Here is a 23,324-nt window from a genome sequence, read left to right on the forward strand (position 1 = left end):
TTGGGACAAGGAGGAGGAGGTCTATATATAAGTACGCCTTTACTAGCTTTTCTGTTAGGGAAAATGATTCTGAAAACCATAGTTTCCATTTCTTTGCAACATTGTGTGTCCAAAATGTCTAGCTTGAGGGACTCTTTATAAATTATGGCGATGCCGCCACCTATTTTGTCAGGACGGTCAGAGTGATGAAGTTTGTATCCCAGAGGTACTCCCAATGCAATGGCAGATACCGTGTGGGGTTTTAACCAAGTTTCAGTAATGAAACAGAGATCAGGAGTCAAAGAATGTATCAAATCCCAGATCTCGATTTGATGTTTGGGCATTGATCGAGCATTGATTAGGATACAGTGTAAATCATGAGGTGATTTGCAAGGTTTATGGGGTTCAGTAAAAGACATTGAGGAGTAATGACATTTTCTGCATGAAAACGATCCTACAAAGCAAGGTCTGCTATCCTCTGAATGACACGGAGATGTTTGTTGGTTTAAGGTTTTCAGAAAGGTAGCCTCATACCTGATATGATTATCCGCTTGTAAAGGCGGCATGTTGTAAGTGTCTTGCCCCGTTGCCGCGTACTGTCGCGGACGGGCGCAGACGGGCAGCTCTTTGGCTGGTCTTCGGCTGCAATGAGGCTGCGCGCAATCGCTGCGCGCTTCCGGAGAGGCGATGGCTAAGTAGCCCCCAGTGGACAACTAGAGCGCTAACCGCTCCCGGAAGTGCCTGGCCCTCACCTGTCCGCCCTCCGCACAACGGTAATGAATTACCGAGTCGGACCGAGGCGGGCAGGAAGAAGAATCGGGTCAGCACTCCGGTGAAGTAATAATGATGAAGATACAGGTATTTTAAAAAAGAATTAAACAATTTCGAGCAGCGCTCTCAAGGGATCGTGCGCTGAGTAAATTAAAACCACAAGTCTTAAAATGCGCTGTTAGTTAAAAATGCGCTACTTTAGAAGGGTCTCCAGCCTCCCTCTGCCTTTAGAAGGGTCTCCAGCCTCCCTCTGCCTTTAGAAGGGTCCCCAGCCTCCCCCTGCCTTTAGAAGGGTTCCCAGCATCCCCTCTGCCGTTAGAAGGGTCCCCAGCCTCCCTCTGCCTTTAGAAGGGCCTCCAGCCCCCCTCTGCCTTTAGAAGAGTCTCCAGCCCCCCTCTGCCTTTAGAAGGGTCCCCAGCCTCCCTCTGCCTTTAGAAGGGTCTCCAGCCTCCCTCTGCCTTTAGAAGGGTCCCCAGCCTCCCTCTGCCTTTAGAAGGGTCTCCAGCCTCCCTCTGCCTTTAGAAGGGTCTCCAGCCCCCTCTGCCTTTAGAAGGGTCTCCAGACTCCCTCTGCCTTTAGAAGGGTCTCCAGACTCCCTCTGCCTTTAGAAAGGTCTCCAGCCTCCCTCTGCCTTTAGAAGGGTCCATAGCCTCCCTCTGCCTTTAGAAGGGTCCCCAGCCTCCCTCTGCCTTTAGAAGGGTCTCCAGCCTCCCTCTGCCTTTAGAAGGGCCTCCAGCCTCCCTCTGCCTTTAGAAGGGTCCCCAGCCTCCCTCTGCCTTTAGAAGGGTCTCCAGCCTCCCTCTGCCTTTAGAAGGGCCTCCAGCCTCCCTCTGCCTTTAGAAGGGTCCCCAGCCTCCCTCTGCCTTTAGAAGGGTCCCCTGCCTCCCTCTGAATTTAGAAGGGTCTCCAGCCCCCTCTGCCTTTAGAAGGGCCCCCAGCCTCCCTCTGCCTTTAGAAGGGTCTCCAGCCTCCCTCTGCCTTTAGAAGGGTCTCCAGACTTCCTCTGCCTTTAGAAGGGTCCCCAGCCTCCCTCTGCCTTTAGAAGGGTCTCCAGACTTCCTCTGCCTTTAGAAGGGTCTCCAGCATCCCCTCTGCCTTTAGAAGGGTCCCCAGCCTCCCTCTGCCTTTAGAAGGGTCTCCAGACCCCATCTGCCTTTAGAAGGGTCCCCAGCCTCCCTCTGCCTTTAGAAGGGTCCCCAGCCTCCCTCTGCCTTTAGAAGGGTCTCCAGACTTCCTCTGCCGTTAGAAGGGTCCCTAGCCTCCCTCTGCCTTTAGAAGGGTCTCCAGACTTCCTCTGCCTTTAGAAGGGCCTCCAGCCTCCCTCTGCCTTTAGAAGGGTTCCCAGCCTCCCTCTGCCTTTAGAAGGGTCTCCCGCCTCCCTCTGCCTTTAGAAGGGTCCCCTGCCTCCCTCTGCCTTTAGAAGGGTCTCCAGCCTCCCTCTGCCTTTAGAAGGGTCTCCAGACTTCCTCTGCCTTTAGAAGGGCCTCCAGCCTCCCTCTGCCTTTAGAAGGGTCTCCAGCCTCCCCTCTGCCTTTAGAAGGGTCCCCAGCCTCCCTCTGCCTTTAGAAGGGTCTCCAGCCTCCCTCTGCCTTTAGAAGGGTCCCTAGCCTCCCTCTGCCTTTAGAAGGGTCTCCAGCCTCCCTCTGCCTTTAGAAGGGTCTCCAGCATCCCCTCTGCCTTTAGAAGGGTCCCCAGCCTCCCTCTGCCTTTAGAAGGGTCTCCAGACTTCCTCTGCCTTTAGAAGGGTCTCCAGCCTCCCTCTGCCCTTAGAAGGGTCTCCAGCCTCCCTCTGCCTTTAGAAGGGTCCCCAGCCTCCCTCTGCCTTTAGAAGGGTCCCCAGCCTCCCTCTGCCTTTAGAAGGGTCCCCAGCCTCCCTCTGCCTTTAGAAGGGTCCCCAGCCTCCCTCTGCCCAGCCTCCCTCTGCCTTTAGAAGGGTCCCCAGCCTCCCTCTGCCTTTAGAAGGGTCCCCAGCCTCCCTCTGCCTTTAGAAGGGTCCCCAGCCTCCCTCTGCCTTTAGAAGGGTCCCCAGCCTCCGTCTGCCTTTAGAAGGGTTCCCAGCATCCCCTCTGCCGTTAGAAGGGTCCCCAGCCTCCCTCTGCCTTTAGAAGGGTCCCCAGCCTCCCTCTGCCTTTAGAAGGGTCCCTAGCCTCCCTCTGCATTTAGAAGGGTCTCCAGCCTCCCTCTGCCTTTAGAAGGGTCCCTAGCCTCCCTCTGCATTTAGAAGGGTCTCCAGACTTCCTCTGCCTTTAGAAGGGCCTCCAGCCCCCCTCTGCCTTTAGAAGGGTCCCCAGCCTCCCTCTGCCTTTAGAAGGGTTCCCAGCATCCCCTCTGCCGTTAGAAGGGTCCCCAGCCTCCCTCTGCCTTTAGAAGGGTCCCCAGCCCCCCTCTGCCTTTAGAAGGGTCCCCAGACTCCCTCTGCCTTTAGAAGGGTCTCCAGCCTCCCTCTGCCTTTAGAAGGGTCTCCAGCCTCCCTCTGCCTTTAGAAGGGTCCCCAGCCTCCCTCTGCCTTTAGAAGGGTCCCCAGCCTCCCTCTGCCTTTAGAAGGGTCCCCAGCCTCCCTCTGCCTTTAGAAGGGTCTCCAGACTTCCTCTGCCTTTAAAAGGGTCTCCAGCCTCCCTCTGCCCTTAGAAGGGTCTCCAGCCTCCCTCTGCCTTTAGAAGGGTCCCCAGCCTCCCTCTGCCTTTAGAAGGGTCCCCAGCCTCCCTCTGCCTTTAGAAGGGTCCCCAGCCTCCCTCTGCCTTTAGAAGGGTCCCCAGCCTCCCTCTGCCTTTAGAAGGGTCCCCAGCCTCCCTCTGCCTTTAGAAGGGTCCCCAGCCTCCCTCTGCCTTTAGAAGGGTCTCCAGACTTCCTCTGCCTTTAAAAGGGTCTCCAGCCTCCCTCTGCCTTTAGAAGGGTCCCCAGCCTCCCTCTGCCTTTAGAAGGGTCCCCAGCCTCCCTCTGCCTTTAGAAGGGTCCCCAGCCTCCCTCTGCCTTTAGAAGGGTCCCCAGCATCCTTCTGCCTTTAGTAGGATCTCCAGCCTCCCTCTGCCTTTAGAAGGGTCCCCAGCCTCCCTCTGCTTTAGAAGGGTCCCCAGCCTCCCTCTGCCTTCAGAAGGGTCTCCAGCCTCCCTCTGCCTTTAGAAGGGTCTCCAGCCTCCCTCTGCCTTTAGAAGGGTCCCCAGCCTCCCTCTGCCTTTAGAAGGGTCTCCAGCCTCCCTCTGCCTTTAGAAGGGTCCCTAGCCTCCCTCTGCATTTAGAAGGGTCTCCAGACTTCCTCTGCCTTTAGAAGGGCCTCCAGCCCCCCTCTGCCTTTAGAAGGGTCCCCAGCCTCCCTCTGCCTTTAGAAGGGTCCCCAGCCTCACTCTGCCTTCAGAAGGGTCTCCAGCCTCCCTCTGCCTTTAGAAGGGTCTCCAGCCTCCCTCTGCCTTTAGAAGGGTCCCCAGCCTCCCTCTGCCTTTAGAAGGGTCTCCAGCCTCCCTCTGCCTTTAGAAGGGTCCCTAGCCTCCCTCTGCATTTAGAAGGGTCTCCAGACTTCCTCTGCCTTTAGAAGGGCCTCCAGCCCCCCTCTGCCTTTAGAAGGGTCCCCAGCCTCCCTCTGCCTTTAGAAGGGCCTCCAGCCCCCCTCTGCCTTTAGAAGGGTCCCCAGCCTCCCTCTGCCTTTAGAAGGGTCTCCAGCCTCCCTCTGCCTTTAGAAGGGTCTCCAGCCTCCCTCTGCCTTTAGAAGGGTCCCTAGCCTCCCTCTGCCTTTAGAAGGGTCTCCAGACTTCCTCTGCCTTTAGAAGGGCCTCCAGCCCCCCTCTGCCTTTAGAAGGGTCCCCAGCCTCCCTCTGCCTTTAGAAGGGTTCCCAGCATCCCCTCTGCCGTTAGAAGGGTCCCCAGCCTCCCTCTGCCTTTAGAAGGGTTCCCAGCATCCCCTCTGCCTTTAGAAGGGTCCCCAGCCTCCCTCTGCCTTTAGAAGGGTCTCCAGACTTCCTCTGCCTTTAGAAGGGCCTCCAGCCCCCCTCTGCCTTTAGAAGGGTCCCCAGCCTCCCTCTGCCTTTAGAAGGGTTCCCAGCATCCCCTCTGCCGTTAGAAGGGTCCCCAGCCTCCCTCTGCCTTTAGAAGGGTTCCCAGCATCCCCTCTGCCTTTAGAAGGGTCCCCAGCCTCCCTCTGCCTTTAGAAGGGTCTCCAGCCTCCCTCTGCCTTTAGAAGGGTCCCCAGCCTCCCTCTGCCTTTAGAAGGGTCCCCAGCCTCCCTCTGCCTTTAGAAGGGTCCCCAGCCTCCCTCTGCCTTTAGAAGGGTCTCCAGACTTCCTCTGCCTTTAAAAGGGTCTCCAGCCTCCCTCTGCCCTTAGAAGGGTCTCCAGCCTCCCTCTGCCTTTAGAAGGGTCCCCAGCCTTTAGAAGGGTCCCCAGCCTCCCTCTGCCTTTAGAAGGGTCCCCAGCCTCCCTCTGCCTTTAGAAGGGTCCCCAGCCTCCCTCTGCCTTTAGAAGGATCTCCAGCCTCCCTCTGCCTTTAGAAGGGTCCCCAGCATCCTTCTGCCTTTAGTAGGATCTCCAGCCTCCCTCTGCCTTTAGAAGGGTCCCCAGCCTCCCTCTGCTTTAGAAGGGTCCCCAGCCTCCCTCTGCCTTCAGAAGGGTCTCCAGCCTCCCTCTGCCTTTAGAAGGGTCTCCAGCCTCCCTCTGCCTTTAGAAGGGTCCCCAGCCTCCCTCTGCCTTTAGAAGGGTCTCCAGCCTCCCTCTGCCTTTAGAAGGGTCCCTAGCCTCCCTCTGCATTTAGAAGGGTCTCCAGACTTCCTCTGCCTTTAGAAGGGCCTCCAGCCCCCCTCTGCCTTTAGAAGGGTCCCCAGCCTCCCTCTGCCTTTAGAAGGGTTCCCAGCATCCCCTCTGCCTTTAGAAGGGTCTCCAGCCTCCCTCTGCCTTTAGAAGGGTCTCCAGCCTCCCTCTGCCTTTAGAAGGGTCCCTAGCCTCCCTCTGCCTTTAGAAGGGTCTCCAGACTTCCTCTGCCTTTAGAAGGGTCCCTAGCCTCCCTCTGCCTTTAGAAGGGTCTCCAGCCTCCCTCTGCCTTTAGAAGGGCCTCCAGCCTCCCTCTGCCTTTAGAAGGGTCTCCAGCCTCCCTCTGCCTTTAGAAGGGTCTCCAGACTTCCTCTGCCTTTAGAAGGGCCTCCAGCCCCCCTCTGCCTTTAGAAGGGTCTCCAGACTTCCTCTGCCTTTAGAAGGGCCTCCAGCCTCCCTCTGCCTTTAGAAGGGTCCCTAGCCTCCCTCTGCCTTTAGAAGGGTCTCCAGACTCCCTCTGCCTTTAGAAGGGTCTCCAGACTCCCTCTGCCTTTAGAAAGGTCTCCAGCCCCCCTCTGCCTTTAGAAGGGTCTCCAGCCTCCCTCTGCCTTAGAAGGGTCCCTAGCCTCCCTCTGCCTTTAGAAGGGTCTCGAGCCTCCCTCTGCCTTTAGAAGGGTCCCCAGCCTCCCCCTGCTTTTAGAAGGATCTCCAGCCTCCCTCTGCCTTTAGAAGGGTCTCCAGCCTCCCTCTGCCTTTAGAAGGGTCTCCAGCCTCCCTCTGCCTTTAGAAGGGTCCCCAGTCCCCCTCTACCGTTAGAAGGGTCTCCAGCCTCTCTCTGCTTTTAGAAGGGTCCCCAGCCTCCCTCTGCTTTTAGAAGGGTCCACAGCCAGGTTCCCCAGCCTCCCTCTGCCTTTAGAAGGGTCCCTAGCCTCCCTCTGCCTTTAGAAGGGTCTCCAGCCTCCCTCTGCCTTTAGAAGGGCCTCCAGCCTCCCTCTGCTTTTAGAAGGGCCTCCAGCCTCCCTCTGCCTTTAGAAGGGTCTCCAGCCTCCCTCTGCCTTTAGAAGGGTCCCCAGCCTCCCTCTGCCTTTAGAAGGGTTCCCATCCAGGGTCCCCAGCCTCCCTCTGCCGTTAGAAGGGTCCCCATCCAGGGTCCCCAGCCTCCCTCTGCCTTTAGAAGGGCCTCCAGCCTCCCTCTGCCTTTAGAAGGGCCTCCAGCCTCCCTCTGCCTTTAGAAGGGTCCCCAGCCTCCCTCTGCCTTTAGAAGGGTCCCCAGCCTCCCTCTGCCTTTAGAAGGGTCCCCAGCCTCCCTCTGCCTTTAGAAGGGCCTCCAGCCTCCCTCTGCCTTTAGAAGGGCCTCCAGCCTCCCTCTGCCTTTAGAAGGGCCTCCAGCCTCCCTCTGCCTTTAGAAGGGTTCCCATCCAGGGTCCCCAGCCTCCCTCTGCCGTTAGAAGGGTCTCCAGCCTCCTCTCTGCCTGGTTTTACAAACTTTGCACCTGTCGTGTCACTGGGTTTGTTTGGTGAAGTCCGGGCGGTGTTTGGTTGTAACCTGTGCCCGCCTCCTCCTCCTCAGAACAGGTTTACGGGCCCCACCAGGGAGTACTTTGTACCCAATAAACTGCTGTGCACAGCCGGACGTTGGCCATAAACTAATCCCCGCGTAATAAACCAACAGCCAGGTTCTATGGGGGAGGTTTGCTTACTCTCTACAGCGCAGCAGGTGCAGTACCACCTGGGCCTGGGGATCTGGGGGACGAGGGAATTGCTGGTGTGTACTAGTTAGCTTGAGCTTTGATGGGCATTGCTGGTGTTTAGTAGTCAACTTTAGCATTGACAGTAATTGCTGGTGTGTACTGGTTAACTTGAGTGTTGATGGGTATTGCTGGTGTGTACTAGGTAACTTTGGCATTGACTGTAATTGCTGGTGTGTACTCGTTAACTTGAGTGTTGATGGGCGTTGTTGGTGTGTACTAGTTAACTTGAGCATTGATGGGCATTGCTGGTGTGTACTAGTTAACTTGAGCGTTGAATGGAATTGTTGGTGTGTACTAGTTATTTTGAGCCTTGACGGTAATTGCTGGTGTGTACTCTTTAACTTAAGTGTTGATGGGCATTGCTGGTGTGTACTAGTTAACATGAGAGTTGAAGGGAATTTTTGGTGTGTACCAGTTATTATGAGCGTTGACCGTAATTGCTGGCGTGTACTCTTTAACTTGAGTGTTGATGGGCATTTTTGGAGTGTACTAGTCAACTTGAGCATTGATAGGCATTGCTGGTGTGTACTAGTTAACTTGAGTGTTGATGGGCATTGCTGGTGTGTACTAGTTAACTTGAGCATTGATAGGCATTGCTGGTATGTACTAGTTAACTTGAGCATTTTAGGGAATTGCTGGTGTGTACTAGTTAACTTGAGCTTTGATGGCATTGCTGGTGTATAGTAGTTAACTTGAGCATTGATAGGCATTGCTGGTGTGTACTAGTTAACGTGAGCATTTAAGGGAATTGCTGGTGTGTACTAGTTAACTTGAGTATTGATGGTTATTGCTGGTGTGTACTAGTTAACTTGAGCTTTGATGGGCATAGCTGCTGTATAGTAGTTAACTTGAGCATTGATAGGCATTGCTGGTGTGTACTAGTTAACTTGAGCTTTTAAGGGAATTGCTGGTGTGTATTAGTTAACTTGAGTATTGATGGTTATTGCTGGTGTGTACTAGTTAACTTGAGCTTTGATTGGCATAGCTGGTGTATAGTAGTTAACTTGAGCATTGAAGGGAATTGCTGGTGTGTACTAGTTAACTTGAGCTTTGATGGGCAATGCTGGTATTTACTAATTACCTTGTGCATTGACGGTAATTGCTGGTGTGTACTAGTTAACTTGAGCGTTGATGGGCATTGCTGGTCTGTACTAGTTAACTTGTGCGTTGAATGGAATTGTTGGTGTGTACTAGTTATTTTGAGCATTGACGGTAATTACTGGTGTGTACTAGTTAACTTGAGCCTTGACTGTAATTGCTGGTGTGTACTAGTTAACTTGAGCATTGATAGGCATTGCTGGTGTGTACTAGTTAACTTGAGTGTTGATGGGCATTGCTGGTGTGTACTAGTTAACTTGAGCATTGATAGGCATTGCTGGTATGTACTAGTTAACTTGAGCATTTTAGGGAATTGCTGGTGTGTACTAGTTAACTTGAGCTTTGATGGCATTGCTGGTGTATAGTAGTTAACTTGAGCATTGATAGGCATTGCTGGTGTGTACTAGTTAACGTGAGCATTTAAGGGAATTGCTGGTGTGTACTAGTTAACTTGAGTATTGATGGTTATTGCTGGTGTGTACTAGTTAACTTGAGCTTTGATGGGCATAGCTGCTGTATAGTAGTTAACTTGAGCATTGATAGGCATTGCTGGTGTGTACTAGTTAACTTGAGCTTTTAAGGGAATTGCTGGTGTGTATTAGTTAACTTGAGTATTGATGGTTATTGCTGGTGTGTACTAGTTAACTTGAGCTTTGATGGGCATAGCTGGTGTATAGTAGTTAACTTGAGCATTGAAGGGAATTGCTGGTGTGTACTAGTTAACTTGAGCTTTGATGGGCAATGCTGGTATTTACTAATTACCTTGTGCATTGACGGTAATTGCTGGTGTGTACTAGTTAACTTGAGCGTTGATGGGCATTGCTGGTCTGTACTAGTTAACTTGTGCGTTGAATGGAATTGTTGGTGTGTACTAGTTATTTTGAGCATTGACGGTAATTACTGGTGTGTACTAGTTAACTTGAGCCTTGACTGTAATTGCTGGTGTGTACTAGTTAACTTGAGTGTTGATGGGCATTGTTGGTGTGTACTAGTTAACTTGAGCGTTGATGGGCATTGCTGGTGTTTACTAGTAAACTTGAGCAGTTAAGGGAATTGCTGGTGTGTACTAGTTAACTTGAGCATTGACGGTAATTGCTGGTGTGTACTAGTTAACTTGAGTGTTGATGGGCATTGATGGTGTGTACTAGTTAACTTGAGCGTTGATGAGGCATTGCTGTTGTGTACTAGTTAACTTGAGCATTAACGGTATTTGCTGGTGTGTACTAGTTAACTTGAGCTTTGATGGGCATAGCTGGTGTATAGTAGTTAACTTGAGCATTGAAGGGAATTGCTGGTGTGTACTAGTTATTTTGAGCATTGACGGTAATTGCTGGTGTGTACTAGTTAACTTGAGCCTTGACGGTAATTGCTGGTGCGTACTAGTTCACTTGAGCGTTTAAGGGAATTGCTTGTGTGTACTAGTTAACTTGAGCGTTTAAGGGAATTGCTGGTGTGTACTAGTTAACTTAAGCATTGATGGGCACTGTTGGTGTGTACTAGTTAACTTGAGCATTGTTGGGCATTGCTGGTGCGTACTCGTTAACTTGAGTGTTGATGGGCATTGTTGGTATGTACTAGTTAGTTTGAGTGTTGATGGGCATTGCTGGTGTTTACTAGTTACCTTGAGCATTGGTGGTAATTGCTGGTGTGTACTAGGTAACTTGAGCGTAGATAGGCATTGCTGGTGTGTACTAGTTAACTTGAGCATTAACGGTATTTGCTGGTGTGTACTAGTTAACTTGAGCCTTGATGGGCATTGCTGGTGCGTACTCGTTAACTTGAGTGTTGATGGGCATTGTTGGTGTGTATTAGTTAACTTGAATCTTTAAGGGAATTGCTGGTGTGTACTAGTTAACTTGAGCGTTTAAGGGAATTGCTGGTGTGTATTAGTTAACTTGAGCGTTGATGGGTATTGCTGGTGTGTACTAGTTAACTTGAGTGCTGATGGGCATTGCTGGTGTGTATTAGTTAACTTGAGTTTTGATGGGCATAGCTGGTGTATAGTAGTTAACGTGAGCATTGAAGGGAATTGCTGGTGTGTACTAGTTAACTTGAGCTTTGATGGGCAATGCTGGTGTTTACTAGTTACCTTGAGCATTGACGGTAATTGCTGGTGTGTACTAGTTGACTTGAGCGTTGATGGGCATTGTTGGTGTGTACTAGTTGACTTGAGCGTTGATGGGCATTGCTAGTGTTTACTAGTTGACATGGGCGTTGATGGGCATTGCTGTTGTGCACTAGTTGACTCTAGCGTTGATGGGCATTGCTGGTGTGTATTAGTTAACTTGAGCATTGATGGGCATTGTTGGTGGGTACTAGTTAACTTGAGCATTGATGGGCATTGCTGGTGTTTACTAGTTGACTTGGGCGTTGATGGGCATTGCTCATGTGGTCTAGTTGACCGGAGCGTCAGTGGCCATTTCTGGTGAGTCTGTGGTGTTCAATGGTGAGGAGTCGTTGTGCTTATTGGGACCGTCACTCTGGTCTTACTGGCTGGTCATGAGCACAGCAAGGTCCTTTATTTCAGTCTTTGGTGTTTTCAGGTGGACAATTGTGTGCATCTCTGAAGTACACCCATGCCGCCTGAGTCCACACCGGAGGAAGGGCGGCTAAGAGGGCGTAATTTGTGACACACAAAGGCAGGCAAGGAGGGAGACATTTTCATTTAGAGGAACAATTTGGATAAAATCTCTAACTAAAGAGGGAATTCCCCTAATCTAAAATCTTACAGGAACTCAACATCCTAAGTCAACCTCCGTGTTTGGTTCAACATCAAACCCTGGCGCAATACTTGCAATAACAGAGATGGATTCCTTGTTACTTGAGCGCTCTCTTGTCGATAACATCTCCACGTCTGAACACGGAGTACTCTGGAGTCTTGCAAAACACTTTCATAATCTTTCTGTGGCAAGGGTGCTCAACCTTATGCAAAATAAGGTGATACATGGTAAGAAAATGTGAACATGCAAGAAATTACTCAAACATCGAGCTATTGTTTAAATTGTCCCAAAAAGCAGGGAAGACCGTGTGATCAGAGAACAAATGGAGGATGAAATAACTTTAAAAATGCAGTGAAAATGTTTCAGCTCAAATGTAATTGATTCATTCTTCTTCAGGAGCTGCCTTCATGTGTTAGTTTTTCATTCTACAAGAGATTTCATTGCTCTTGTTCGTTTAGGTTCACTAGATCTACTAATTTTGTTACACCTTGAGCCTTGTTATGTAGAAGCTAAACAACTACAGGCAGCAGAGGACAGCAACCCATACCTTGGGGTGGGCGGAATTTGCATAGTGGCGCCACGCAAAGTTCAGTAAAATTGTAAAAAAATCTCCTAGAGCACGCATACGATGCACGAACACACGGAATTGCTTGTTCTGCCCGTTTGGGATGCTTTTATCCTGTTAGCGAACACTGTTTGCATGCTCGGGTGAAATATCTTGCGAACACGCATTTTGAAAGCGCGAAAAAGCAAAACATTCCACGAAGCCGGGATCGTGGAATTTTTGGCAATTCCGCGTTTTCTGCAGAATGCAAAATTACCCGAATTCCACGAGCGGAACAGAATTTACTGCCCAGGCCTACCAAAACCTGAGCATTTTCGAGCGATATTGTTTCGAAAGCACAAAATCCTACGCTTCCTAAGACAGTGATGGGCGACACTCACAAAAATTCCATCAGTAGAAAATCTAAAAATAAAAACTTCTAAGTAAACAAACGTTGGGCATAAGAGTTTACACCCAAATTTCTAGGTAGCTAGAAGAAAGTTGGGCATGTTGTAAATGTAAGACTTGCAAAAAGCATGGTTCGGATTCTTTTAATATACCTCAGCATTGCGTCCATTTTTCTTGGTTGATTTAGTAGCAGATATTTTACCCTCTCCACGTGCACCAGGCTTTTGGTGGTTCTCCGGTATTCCTGACAGGTGGAGAAGGAGTAGGTGGTCTGCCTTCGATCTGCCATCGCACTCTAAAGACATGCCTCCTAGAGGCCGGAATCCAAGAAAAGGCCCTTGACTGGACCACGTCCTTCCTCTCCGGCAGAACCCAGAGCATCCGCCTCCCGCCCTTCTCATCCGAGGCAACCAACATCATCTGCGGCGTTCCCCAGGGCTCATCCCTCAGCCTGACGCTGTTCAACGTCTACATGGCCCCCCTCGCACAAGTGGCCCACCAACACGACCTCAACATCATCTCCTACGCCGACGACACCCAGTTCATCCTCTCCCTCACAAAGGACCCGTACACCACCAAAATCAACCTCCACAAGGGAATGAAGGCCGTCACCGACTGGATGCAGAACAGCCGTCTGAAGCTGAACTCGGACAAGACGGAGGTACTCATCCTCGGACCCACCCCCTCAGCCTGGGACGACTCCTGGTGGCAGAACCACACTGGGAACAGCACCGACACCCACCGACCATGCACGCAACCTAGGATTCATCCTCGACTCCTCCCGCTACATGTCTAAACAGGTCAACGCCGTCTCCTCCTCTTGCTACAATACCCTCCGCATGCTCCGCAGGATCTACAAGTGGATCCCGACCGAAACAAGAAGAACGAGGACACAGGCCCTCAGCAGCAGCAGACTGGACTACGGCAATGCACTCTACGCAGGAATCCCAGCCAAACACCTACGACTTCTACAACGCATCCAAAACGCCTCTTCCCGACTAATCGTCAATGTCCCCCGCCGCAGCCACATCACCCCCCTCCTGAGAGACCTACACTGGCTCCCCGCTGGCAAGAGGATCACCTTCAAGCTCCTCACCCACGCACTCCACAACGCCAGACCGGCCTAACTGAACAGCACACTCAACTTCTACACTCCGACCCGCCAGCTCCGCTCCGCCAGCCTTACCCTCGCCGATGTCCCCCGCATCTAACGAACAACCTCCGGCGGCAGATCCTTCTCCTACCTCGCCGCTAAGACCTGGAACACCCTCCCTACCCACCTACGTCAGACCCAAGACCTACTCGCCTTCAAGAGACTCCTCAAGACCTGGCTCTTCGAGCAGTAGCGGCACCCCCTCCCCTCAGCGTCTTGAGACCCTTATGGGTAAGTAGCGCGCTCTAGAAGTATTCTGATTGATTGATTGATTAATTGTGGTCTTTTTTGAAACACCAGGACCATGTACTGGTGACCAAGACCCCTACGGATGAGTCGTTGCCCATGCGGGCTCATTCAGGTATATGATCAGTCCAAAGGGGCCGTTCATGGGGGGGGTCACTGCCCTCACCCTGCTCATAGATGACAACACAACAATCTGTCAGAACTGTGAGGTTGGAAAATTTTCAATGCTTATGTTTTTGATAATGAATATTTTGAAGCAACCAGCTGGGATTCTGTGCAGTAGACTTGGACCATACTTCCAGAGCCGCACTTTAAGATCCGAGCATGCTTTACTTTTAAAGTGTCCTCCTCTGGCTTGAAAACTAGAGGGGGCCTTATTTTAGGGTTTTAGTTTGTAAAGCCTGGAATGAGCCCCCCCACCGAGGGTCTGAAGAATGAAAATGTGTTCAGGTCGCAACTAAAGACCTCATTTCTATATTTGTACTTGGTTCCAGTTTTGTGCTGTAGCGCCTGGATGCCTGTCAGCAGCTCTGTGCTCTAGAAGTGCTTTTTGATTGACTGACTGACTGACTCAATTTCTTAAAAACCACGGAGTGTTTATCTTTAATTGGGTATTGACCTGCCAAGGACAATGGAGTTTTTTTGTGAAAAGCAAATATGAGAAATGGTCAATGTCTACAGAAAGTAAAATATTCTTTTATAACCAAGGAAAGGTTTATTCAAATCTTTTTTTAAACTATTGCGTCTTAACAAATAAGAGTGTTGTCAAATCTCCCGTTTGGAGCCATCTCGGGTCTGTAGCGCGCTTCCACGCTGTGTTAAATTAATGTAAGTGTTAAACAATGGTGAACCACAGAATGCGTTTGGGGCAGAAGCGTGTGAAGCATCTTAGGGGTTAAAAAAGGAGACTGTGAAACCTAGGAAAGACAACAGCTATTGCAGTATTAGCTTTCTGAATAAAATTATAATTTTAAGAACTTTTCTCCACAAATGCCTCTTCATTGTGGGGACCTGATAAGGTTCAGACACAAATATGGTTGGGCGCCCCTGCTCACTGTCTCATCCCCGGCCTGCACTCTCGCATCCAGTGGGGGGATTTTGGGGGTAGAGATGTAGGTAGAGGTAGGTATGTAATTTGTATCCCAAAGGCAGTGGAACGCTGAATATGCTTCCTGTTGTAAAACCTATTCCTCCCAGCTGTGTTTAGGGGGAGCCAGCCAGCCCACCATCTTCAACTGGGAGGAGGAACAGAATCCTAAAACACAGAGTAGCACTTGCAACTGTGAATTGTATTTATATAGAGATGACTACTTCAGTACCTCTGACAAGACGTTGAAGCGCTGTGTGACAAGTAGTGCGCTACTCCGAACCCAAGATTACGGAGCGGTTAGTAGTAGATTAGAAATAAATTGTTTTTTGCTGTTCTTTGCGCTTCGGTTGTGCTGGGTCTGCGCTCTTGATTTCTTGTGTGTTTAGTAGAGTTTACAGTAGTGACAGAAGGGTGGGATTGGATTTGAAAGGGGAGTAGTAAGTTAATTTGTAAGTAGTGGTTGTGTGTGCCTGTTGGTTAGGGGGTGAGATGGTTAAAAAAGAAGGGATACATTTGAGAAGGGTGTTTGGGAGTTCAAAGTAGTCAAAAAGGTTTGGGTCCGTAAGAGAGAGGACAGATGAGACAAAAGTTGAAAGGAATTTTTGTTTATAACAAAACTGAAACTAAACTATAAATATTTATATGCACATTACACTTGGTAAAGTTTTAGTGGCTGGAGAAAACCACTCAATATAACAATCCAAAATGTACATAGAATAAGCTACATAAATTCCCAGATTTCCATAGACGCGCCTAATTGTACATGGTCTGAGGAGCACATTTACAGCAAATGAGTGAACCTAATATACAGAATGTGCCCACCAAATATTCATTCATTCCTCCATCACAGTTAAAATGAAGGGTACCAGATGATTCTGTTATTAGGGGCACCCTTTAACAGTCATTTCAAGGTGTCCATTTAACAACCCAATGAGTTCTGGGGGTTGTAGTGGTGGTCCCCCAAACGGGGAGCTTCCCGGGCGCACACAGCCGCACCGAGTACTTCACAGGTCTTTAAAAGAGCATTTACTTGTTAACGAGGCTTTTATGTGTTTTTACCCCTTCTTAGAACCCCAACCCCCCCCCCCCCTCGCCCCCCCCCACCCCCCGAAATGGGGCTCTAGTTCCGCCTCTGGAGAGAGTGAAGCCCTTTTCTGGCTCGTGTTGATTTCAAAATCCCCCCTGATGCGGTTTGAACATTCCAATGGGTATTCTAGGCGCTCGTCATTAAGCACTGAAGACATTATGACCGCGCGCCGCTGCTTGAGCGCAAGGCAGCTGCCTTGTGACCTTTTAACGCTGCCAGAGATGTGATGAGATGCTGTGGGGACTGGACGGCTTGGTTGTAAATGTATTTAAACTTTAACTGGAACCGCGGGGCTCAAACCCGCGCTGTTCTGCTCTCCAGCTGTGCGCATCTGGATCCGTAAACATCAGTCCGAATGTGTCCGAGTGTGGAAGGGAGGGGCCCCGCGCTGAGCGACCCTCCGAGTGTGGAAGGGAGGGGCCCCGCGCTGAGCGACCCTCCGAGTGAGGAAGTGAGGGGCCCCGCGCTGAGCGACCCTCCCAGTGAGGAAGGGAGGGCCCCTCGCTGAGCGACCCTCCGAGTGAGGAAGGGAGGGGCCCCGTGCTGAGCGACCCTCCCAGTGAGGAAGGGAGGGCCCCTCGCTGAGCGACCCTCCGAGTAAGGAAGGGAGGGCCCCGCGCTGAGCGACCCTCTGAGTGAGGAAGGGAAGGGCCCTGCGCTGAGCGACCCTCCGAGTGAGGAAGGGAGGGGCCCCGCGCTGAGCGACCCTCCGAGTGAGGAAGGGAGGTGCCCCGTGCTGAGCGACCCTCCGAGTGAGGAAGGGAGGGGCCCCGTGCTGAGCGACCCTCCGAGTGAGGAAGGGAGGGGCCCCGCGCTGAGCGACCCTCCGAGTGAGGAAGGGAGGGGCCCCGTGCTGAGCGACCCTCTGAGTGAGGAAGGGAAGGGCCCTGCGCTGAGCGACCCTCCGAGTGAGGAAGGGAGGGGCCCCGTGCTGAGCGACCCTCCGAGTGAGGAAGGGAGGGGCCCCGCGCTGAGCGACCCTCCGAGTGAGGAAGGGAGGGGCCCCGTGCTGAGCGACCCTCTGAGTGAGGAAGGGAGGGGCCCCGCGCTGAGCGACCCTCCGAGTGAGGAAGGGAGGGGCCCCGTGCTGAGCGACCCTCCCAGTGAGGAAGGGAGGGCCCCTCGCTGAGCGACCCTCCGAGGGAGGAAGGGAGTGGCCCCGCGCTGAGCGACACTCTGAATGAGGAAGGGAGGGCCCCGCGCTGAGCGACCCTCCGAGTGTGGAAGGGAGGGGCCCCGCGCTACGCGACCCTCAGAGGGAGGAAGGGAGTGGCCCCGCGCTGAGCGACCCTCCGAGTGTCAAACATACTGTCCTGACAATGACTGATTATTAATCGTCGACTGCCCAATGTATAGGGGCGATCAGTGCGGGGTCCCCGTGAAGGAACCGGGCACCTGCTGCCTGATCAATCACGATTCTGTGAATTTGAAATTCCCATCATTATTTTTTTTATTTTTCATGTAGCTCAGCCAGGTGGAGGCTGGCAAACTTCAGGCCTTTGGATGGTGGCCCGGAAGGGATGCGCGCTGAGGTTTATTCATTCATTATTGATAGGCTCTGAGGTTCTGCGGCAGGTATCCATAGGTGCTGCAGCAGGTGCCCAGAGGTGCTGCGGTTCTGTAGCCGGTATCCATAGGTGCTGCTGTTCTGTATCAGGTATCTATAGGTGCTGCGGTAGGAGTCCATAGATGCTGCGGTTCTGAGGCAGGTATCCATAGGTGCTGCGGTTCTGCGGCAGGTATCTATAGGTCCTGCAGCAGGCGTCCATAGGTGCTGTGGTTCTGCAGCAGGTATCCATACGTGCTGCGGTTCTGAGGCAGGTATCCATAGGTGCTGCGGTTCTGTATCCAGTATCCATAGGTGCTGCTGTTCTGTATCAGGTATCTATAGGTGCTGCGGTAGGAGTCCATAGATGCTGCGGTTCTGAGGCAGGTATCCATAGGTGCTGCGGTTCTGCGGCAGGTATCTATAGGTCCTGCAGCAGGTGTCCATAGGTGCTGTGGTTCTGCAGCAGGTATCCATACGTGCTGCGGTTCTGAGGCAGGTATCCATAGGTGCTGCGGTTCTGTATCCAGTATCCATAGGTGCTGCTGTTCTGTATCAGGTATCCATAGGTGCTGCGGTAGGTGTCCATAGGTGCTGCAGTGCTGCGGCAGGTGTCCATAGGTGCTGTGGTGCTGCGGCAGGTGTCCATAGGTGCTATGGTGCTGCGGCAGGTGTCCATAGGTGCTGCGGCAGGTGTCCATAGGTGCTGCGGTTCTGCGGCAGGTGTCCATAGGTGCTGCAGTTCTGCGGCAGGTGTCCATAGGTGCTGCGGTTCTGCAGCAGGTATCCATAGGTGCTGCGGTTCTGCAGCCGGTATCCATAGGTTGTGCTGTTTTGTATCAGGTGTCCATAGGTGCTGCAGTTCTGTGGCAGGTGTCCATCCATAGGTGCTGCGGTTCTGCGGCAGTTATCAATAGGTGCTGCGGTTCTGCAGCAGGTATCCATAGGTGCTGCGGTTCTGTATCAGGTATCGATAGGTGCTGCTGTTCTGTATCTGGTATCCATAGGTTCTGCGGCAGGTATCCATAGCTGCTGAGGTTCTGCAGCAGGTGTCCATAGGTGCTGCGGTTCTGCGACAGTTATCAATAGGTGCTGCGGTTCTGCGACAGTTATCAATAGGTGCTGCAGTTCTGCAGTAGGTATCCATAGGTGCTGCGGTTCTGAGGCAGGTATCCATAGGTGCTGCAGTTCTGTATCAGGTATCCATAGGTGCTGCTGTTCTGTATCTGGTATCCATAGGTTCTGCGGCAGGTATTCATAGGTGCTGAGGTTCTGCGGCAGGTATCCATAGGTGCTGAGGTTCTGCGGCAGGTATCCATAGGTGCTGAGGTTCTGCGGCAGGTATCCATAGGTGCTGCGGTTCTGAGGCAGGTATCCATAGGTGCTGGAGTTCTGCAGCAGGCATTCAGAGGTGCTGCAGTTATGCGGCAGGCATCCATAGCTGCTGAGATTCTGCAGCAGGTATCCATAGGTGCTGCTGTTCTGTATCTGGTATCCATAGGTTCTGCAGCAGGTATCCATAGGTGCTGAGGTTCTGCGACAGGTATCCATAGGTGCTGAGGTTCTGCGACAGGTATCCATAGGTGCTGCAGTTCTGTAACAGGTATCCTTAGGGTGCTGCGTTTCTATGGCAGAATAGGATCTGCCGCTGTTATGAATGAGCAATGAAGTTTTGCACCTGATATGGTTTCGTACTGGTGAGCGCTATGGTTCTGTGGCTCAGTATGGCTTGGTACAGAGGTTCTGAGGCTGGTATTCTACAGTCGGATAGGTTCAGCGGCTGGTATGTTTGGGGAGTGAGGTTTTGCTGCTGGTTGAGTGAGTGCTATGGTTCTGTGGCTCAGTAGGGCTAGGAACAGGGGATCTGAAGTGGTTATTCTACAGTTAGATAGGTTTTGCGGTTGGTATGCGACTGGTATGTTTGGGGAGTGAGGTTCTGCTATTGGTATGAGTGCTATCGTCCTGCGGCTCAGTATGGCTAGGCACGGGGGTTCGGAGGCTGCGATTCTACAGTTGTATAGGTTCAGCAGCTGGTATAATTTGGGAGTGAGACTTTGTTGCTGGTTGAGTGAGTGCTAAGGTTAACCCTGGGCGCAGTACTACGCTACTCTCGCAGAGTGTGCATAGTTTGTGGCACTATGCGAATTGCACGTAGTACAGTGCAAAAACGCGTAGCGGGCATTTTTTGTTTGCTCGCGGTCCTCAATGTCAAGTTGGTGACCGCAAGCAAGCAAAATCAACATCCCGGCGATACTTTTTCCTCGTTCCCGATCAGCAACATCAAGTTGCCGATCGCGAGCGTGGAAAATAAATCTTCCTGCGAGAATCTCAACATGGGGAGGTCAGGTTTCTTATTGTGAGTGGTCACGTATGCTGGTGATGAGAAACTACCAGTCCACGTTGAGAAAGCTGCCGCTCCAGTACAAATCTACACTATGCAAGATGCCGTTTGCAATGATTGCACAGTGCGTACAAGCATCCGGCACTGTGCAATCAGTGCGTTCAGCATTTCCCTACCGCACTACGCAGTTCGCGTAGCGTGCAAAGTGCACTTCACGTAGCTACGCGTATCGCTACTATGCAAACTACTCCCAGAGTTAGCTATGGTACTGTGGCTCAGTAGGGCTAGGCACAGGGGTTCTGAGGCTGGTATTCTACAGTCGGATAGGTTCAGTGGCTGCTATGATTTGGGAGTGAGGTTTTGCTGCTGGTTGAGTGAGTGCTACGGTTCTGCGGCCCAGTATGGCTAAGTGCAGAGGTTTTGAGCTCTGTGTTGATTATTCTATGGTCATTTGGCACAGTATGGAAGGAGGTAGAAGTTCCACAGCCACCTTTGGTTGTACACAGAGGTTTTGTGGCCCAGTATGTACAGGTTCCGGAGCCTCTATAATGGACACCCAGGTTCTGCAGACTGATATGGAGTGGTGCAGAGCTTCAGCGCTCTGCTATGGAGGAAACGTGTGGTTCTGCAGCCTGGCATGGATGGGCCCAGGTTCTGTGGCACCATGTGGAGGATGCCTAGGTTTGAAGCCCCTTAAGGGTTAAGGGAGGGGGTAGAGGTCTAGAAGTTAAGTATGGCTGACCTGCAGCTCCGTAGGGCGGATGCTAAGGTTCCGCAGCCCAATGTGGACGGACACAGGTTCTGTGGCTCTGTGTGGAGGGCTCTGAGGTTCTGAAGCCCAGTAGAGGTGGATGCAGAGTGGAAGCCGCTAGGTATGGCTGACACAGAAGGTCTGCACTGCAGCTCAGTATGGCAGGAGCTAAGATTCTGCTGCCCATTATGGATGGATATACAGGTTCAATGACCCAGCCTACAGGGGTGCTGGGGTCCTGGAGATGTCCTAGCGGGTGCTGTGGTTTCTCAGTCCAGTATGGATGAATGTAGAGTTTGCGAGACCGGGCGTACAATGGTGCTGAGGTTCTGGGACTCGTTATGGAGGGCGAGGAGTTATTTCAGACCACTATGAATGGACACAGAGATTCAGTGACCCAGTATACATGGGTGCTGAGGTTCTGGGGCCCGTTACGGAGGGCGCTGGGGGGTCTCAGCCCAGTATGGATGGGTACGGAGGCTTGGTATGGATGGTCACAGGTGATCTGTGGCCCAGTGCATTTGGTTGAGAGGTTTTATACAGAAGATGTTCAGGGGATGTTACTATGAAGTACAAAAATCCACAATTGCACAATAATAAGCTGTGTTTATTCTGCAGCTTACCCCCGTGCGGATGGACCACTGGCGGCAGATGGCCTTGCAGGTGAAGTGTTTATTACAACGTGTAAAGTATACTTTCTGTAAGCCTTATTTGTGCCAATGTAAGGTAGCAGGAGAGAGATAGAGGAAGCATGAGATGGAGAGAGGCAAAGAGATGGGTGTAGAGAAGGGTGAATCTATGTGCATAGTGCCAACAAAGTAACCTGGTGCTGTGCAAGGGAGACAGACAGATGGACCAGGAGCGAGACAGATCACTAGAGTTACATTCAGGGGAGAAAACTTGTCAGGGATGGCTTAGAAAATTGGGCTAGAGAGACATATATTCACAGAAACTGTTATTGCCTGCATCCTGGGATGCATGTCTTCCTGGGATGCATGTCTTCCTGGGGTGCATGTCTTCCTGGGGTGCATGTCTTCCTGGGGTACATGTCTTCCTGGGGTGCATGTCTTCCTGGGATATATGTCTCGAAACCTGAGAAGCATGTTCCCTGTCCTGGAATGCTTGCCTCCTGTCCTGGAATGCTTGCCTCCTGTCCTGGAATGCTTGACTCCTGTCCTGGAATGCTTGACTCCTGTCCTGGAATGCGTGCCTCCTGTCCTGGGATGCACGGCCCTTGTCCTGGGATGCATGTCCTCTGCCCTGGGATGCATGTCTCCTGTCCTGGGATGCATGTCTCCTGTCCTGGGATGCATGTCGCCTGTCCTGGAATACTTGTCTCCTGTCCTGGGATGCATGTCTCCTGTCCTGGGATGCATGTCTCCTGCCCTGGAATGCATGTCCCCTGCCCTGGAATGCATGTCCCCTGCCCTGGAATGCATGTCCCCTGCCCTGGGAAGCATGTCCCCTGCCCTGGGATGCTTGTATCCTGCCCTGGGATGCTTGTCTCCTGCCCTGGGATGCATGTCCCCTGCCCTGGGATGCATGTCCCCTGCCCTGGGATGCATGTCCCCTGCCCTGGGATGCATGTCCCCTGCCTGGGATGCATGTCCCCTGCCCTGGGATGCATGTCCCCTGCCCTGGGATGCATGTCCCCTGCCCTGGGATGCATGTCCCCTGCCCTGGGATGCATGTCCCCTGCCCTGGGATGCCTGTCCCCTGCCCTGGGATGCCTGTCCCCTGCCCTGGGATGCCTGTCCCCTGCCCTGGGATGCCTGTCCCCTGCCCTGGAATGCCTGCCTCCTGTCCTGGAATGCTTGTCTCCTGTCCTGGAATGCTTGTCTCCTGTCCTGGAATGCTTGTCTCCTGTCCTGGGATGCATGTCTCCTGTCCTGGGATGCATGTCTCCTGTCCTGGGATGCATGTCCCCTGTCCTGGGATGCTTGTCTCCTGTCCTGGGATGCATGTCTCCTGTCCTGGGATGCATGTCTCCTGTCCTGGGATGCATGTCCCCTGTCCTGGGATGCATGTCTCCTGTCCTGGGATGCATGTCTCCTGTCCTGGGATGCATGTATCCTGCCCTGGTATGCATGTCTCCTGCCCTGGGATGCATGTCCCCTGCCCTGGGATGCATGTCCCCTGCCCTGGGATGCATGTCCCCTGCCCTGGGATGCATGTCCCCTGTCCTGGGATGCATGTCCCCTGTCCTGGGATGCATGTCCCCTGTCCCCTGGGATGCATGTCCCCTGTCCCCTGGGATGCATGTCCCCTGCCCTGGGATGCATGTCCCCTGCCCTGAAATTCATATCCCCTGCCCTGGGATGCATGTCCCCTGCCCTGGGTTGCCTGCCTCCTGTCCTGGAATGCTTGCCTCCTGTCCTGGAATGCTTTCCTCCTGTCCTGGAATGCATGTCTTCATGGGAAGCATGTTTTCCTGGGAAAATGGGAAGCATGTTTTGCTGGGATGCCTGTTTTCCTGGGAAGCATGTTTTCCTGGGTAGTATGTTACTTGGAACTCATGTCTCCCGGGATGTATGTTTTTCTTAAATGCATGTTTAATTGCAAAGGTGGACTTACTTGAAAGGGGAGAACTGCTGGGTGATACTATTTCTCTTTGAGGATGAGCCGATTGCAGTGTGTGTGGAGAGGGTGATCCTATAGGGAAGGGAGATACCATTGGAGTCTATGTGGAGAGGGAGATGCTATCTGGAAGTCTGTGGAGAGGTTGATCCTATAGGGGAGGGTGATCTCACTGTGGTGTGTGGTGAAGGTGATCCTATAGACTGGTGATCACTTAGGAGTCTATATAGGGAGAGTGATCCCATTGAGGTGAGTAATCCCAATGCTAAGCATGATCCCATTGAAATCTATATGGGGAAGATGACCCCGCTGACTCTGACTTGAGTCTGTGTGGGAGGGTGATCCATTGAGAAGGCTATCCCAGTGGGAGTCTGTGTGTGGAGGGTGATCCACTGAAAAGGATATCCCAGTGGGAGTCAGTGTGGGAGGGTGATCAGTTGAGAAGGATAGCCCAGTGGGAGTCTGTGTGTGGAGGGTGATCCATTGAGAAGGATATCCCAGTGGGAGTCAGTGTGGGAGGGTGATCCAT

The 23,324-nt window shown here is 52.2% G+C and overlaps 1 protein-coding gene across 2 annotated transcripts in view; it reads left to right on the forward strand.

Moving 5' to 3' along the window:
- LOC147689431 (Krueppel-like factor 5) overlaps window positions 1-23,324 on the forward strand; it is a 121,107-nt gene that overhangs the window by 53,951 nt on the left and 43,832 nt on the right. The window contains exon 2 of one of the 2 annotated variants that reach the window (XM_086940104.1): window positions 20,837-20,881. The exons of the other annotated variant lie outside the window; for it this stretch is intronic. Within the exon in view, the coding sequence (XP_086796230.1) occupies window positions 20,837-20,881 (45 nt within the window). The remainder of the gene's footprint in view (window positions 1-20,836; window positions 20,882-23,324) is intronic. 2 annotated transcript variants of the gene reach the window in all.

Source organism: Lissotriton vulgaris, chromosome 10 (assembly GCF_964263255.1).
Source record: "Lissotriton vulgaris chromosome 10, aLisVul1.2, whole genome shotgun sequence".
In the NCBI taxonomy this organism is placed as follows: Eukaryota; Metazoa; Chordata; class Amphibia; order Caudata; family Salamandridae; genus Lissotriton; species Lissotriton vulgaris.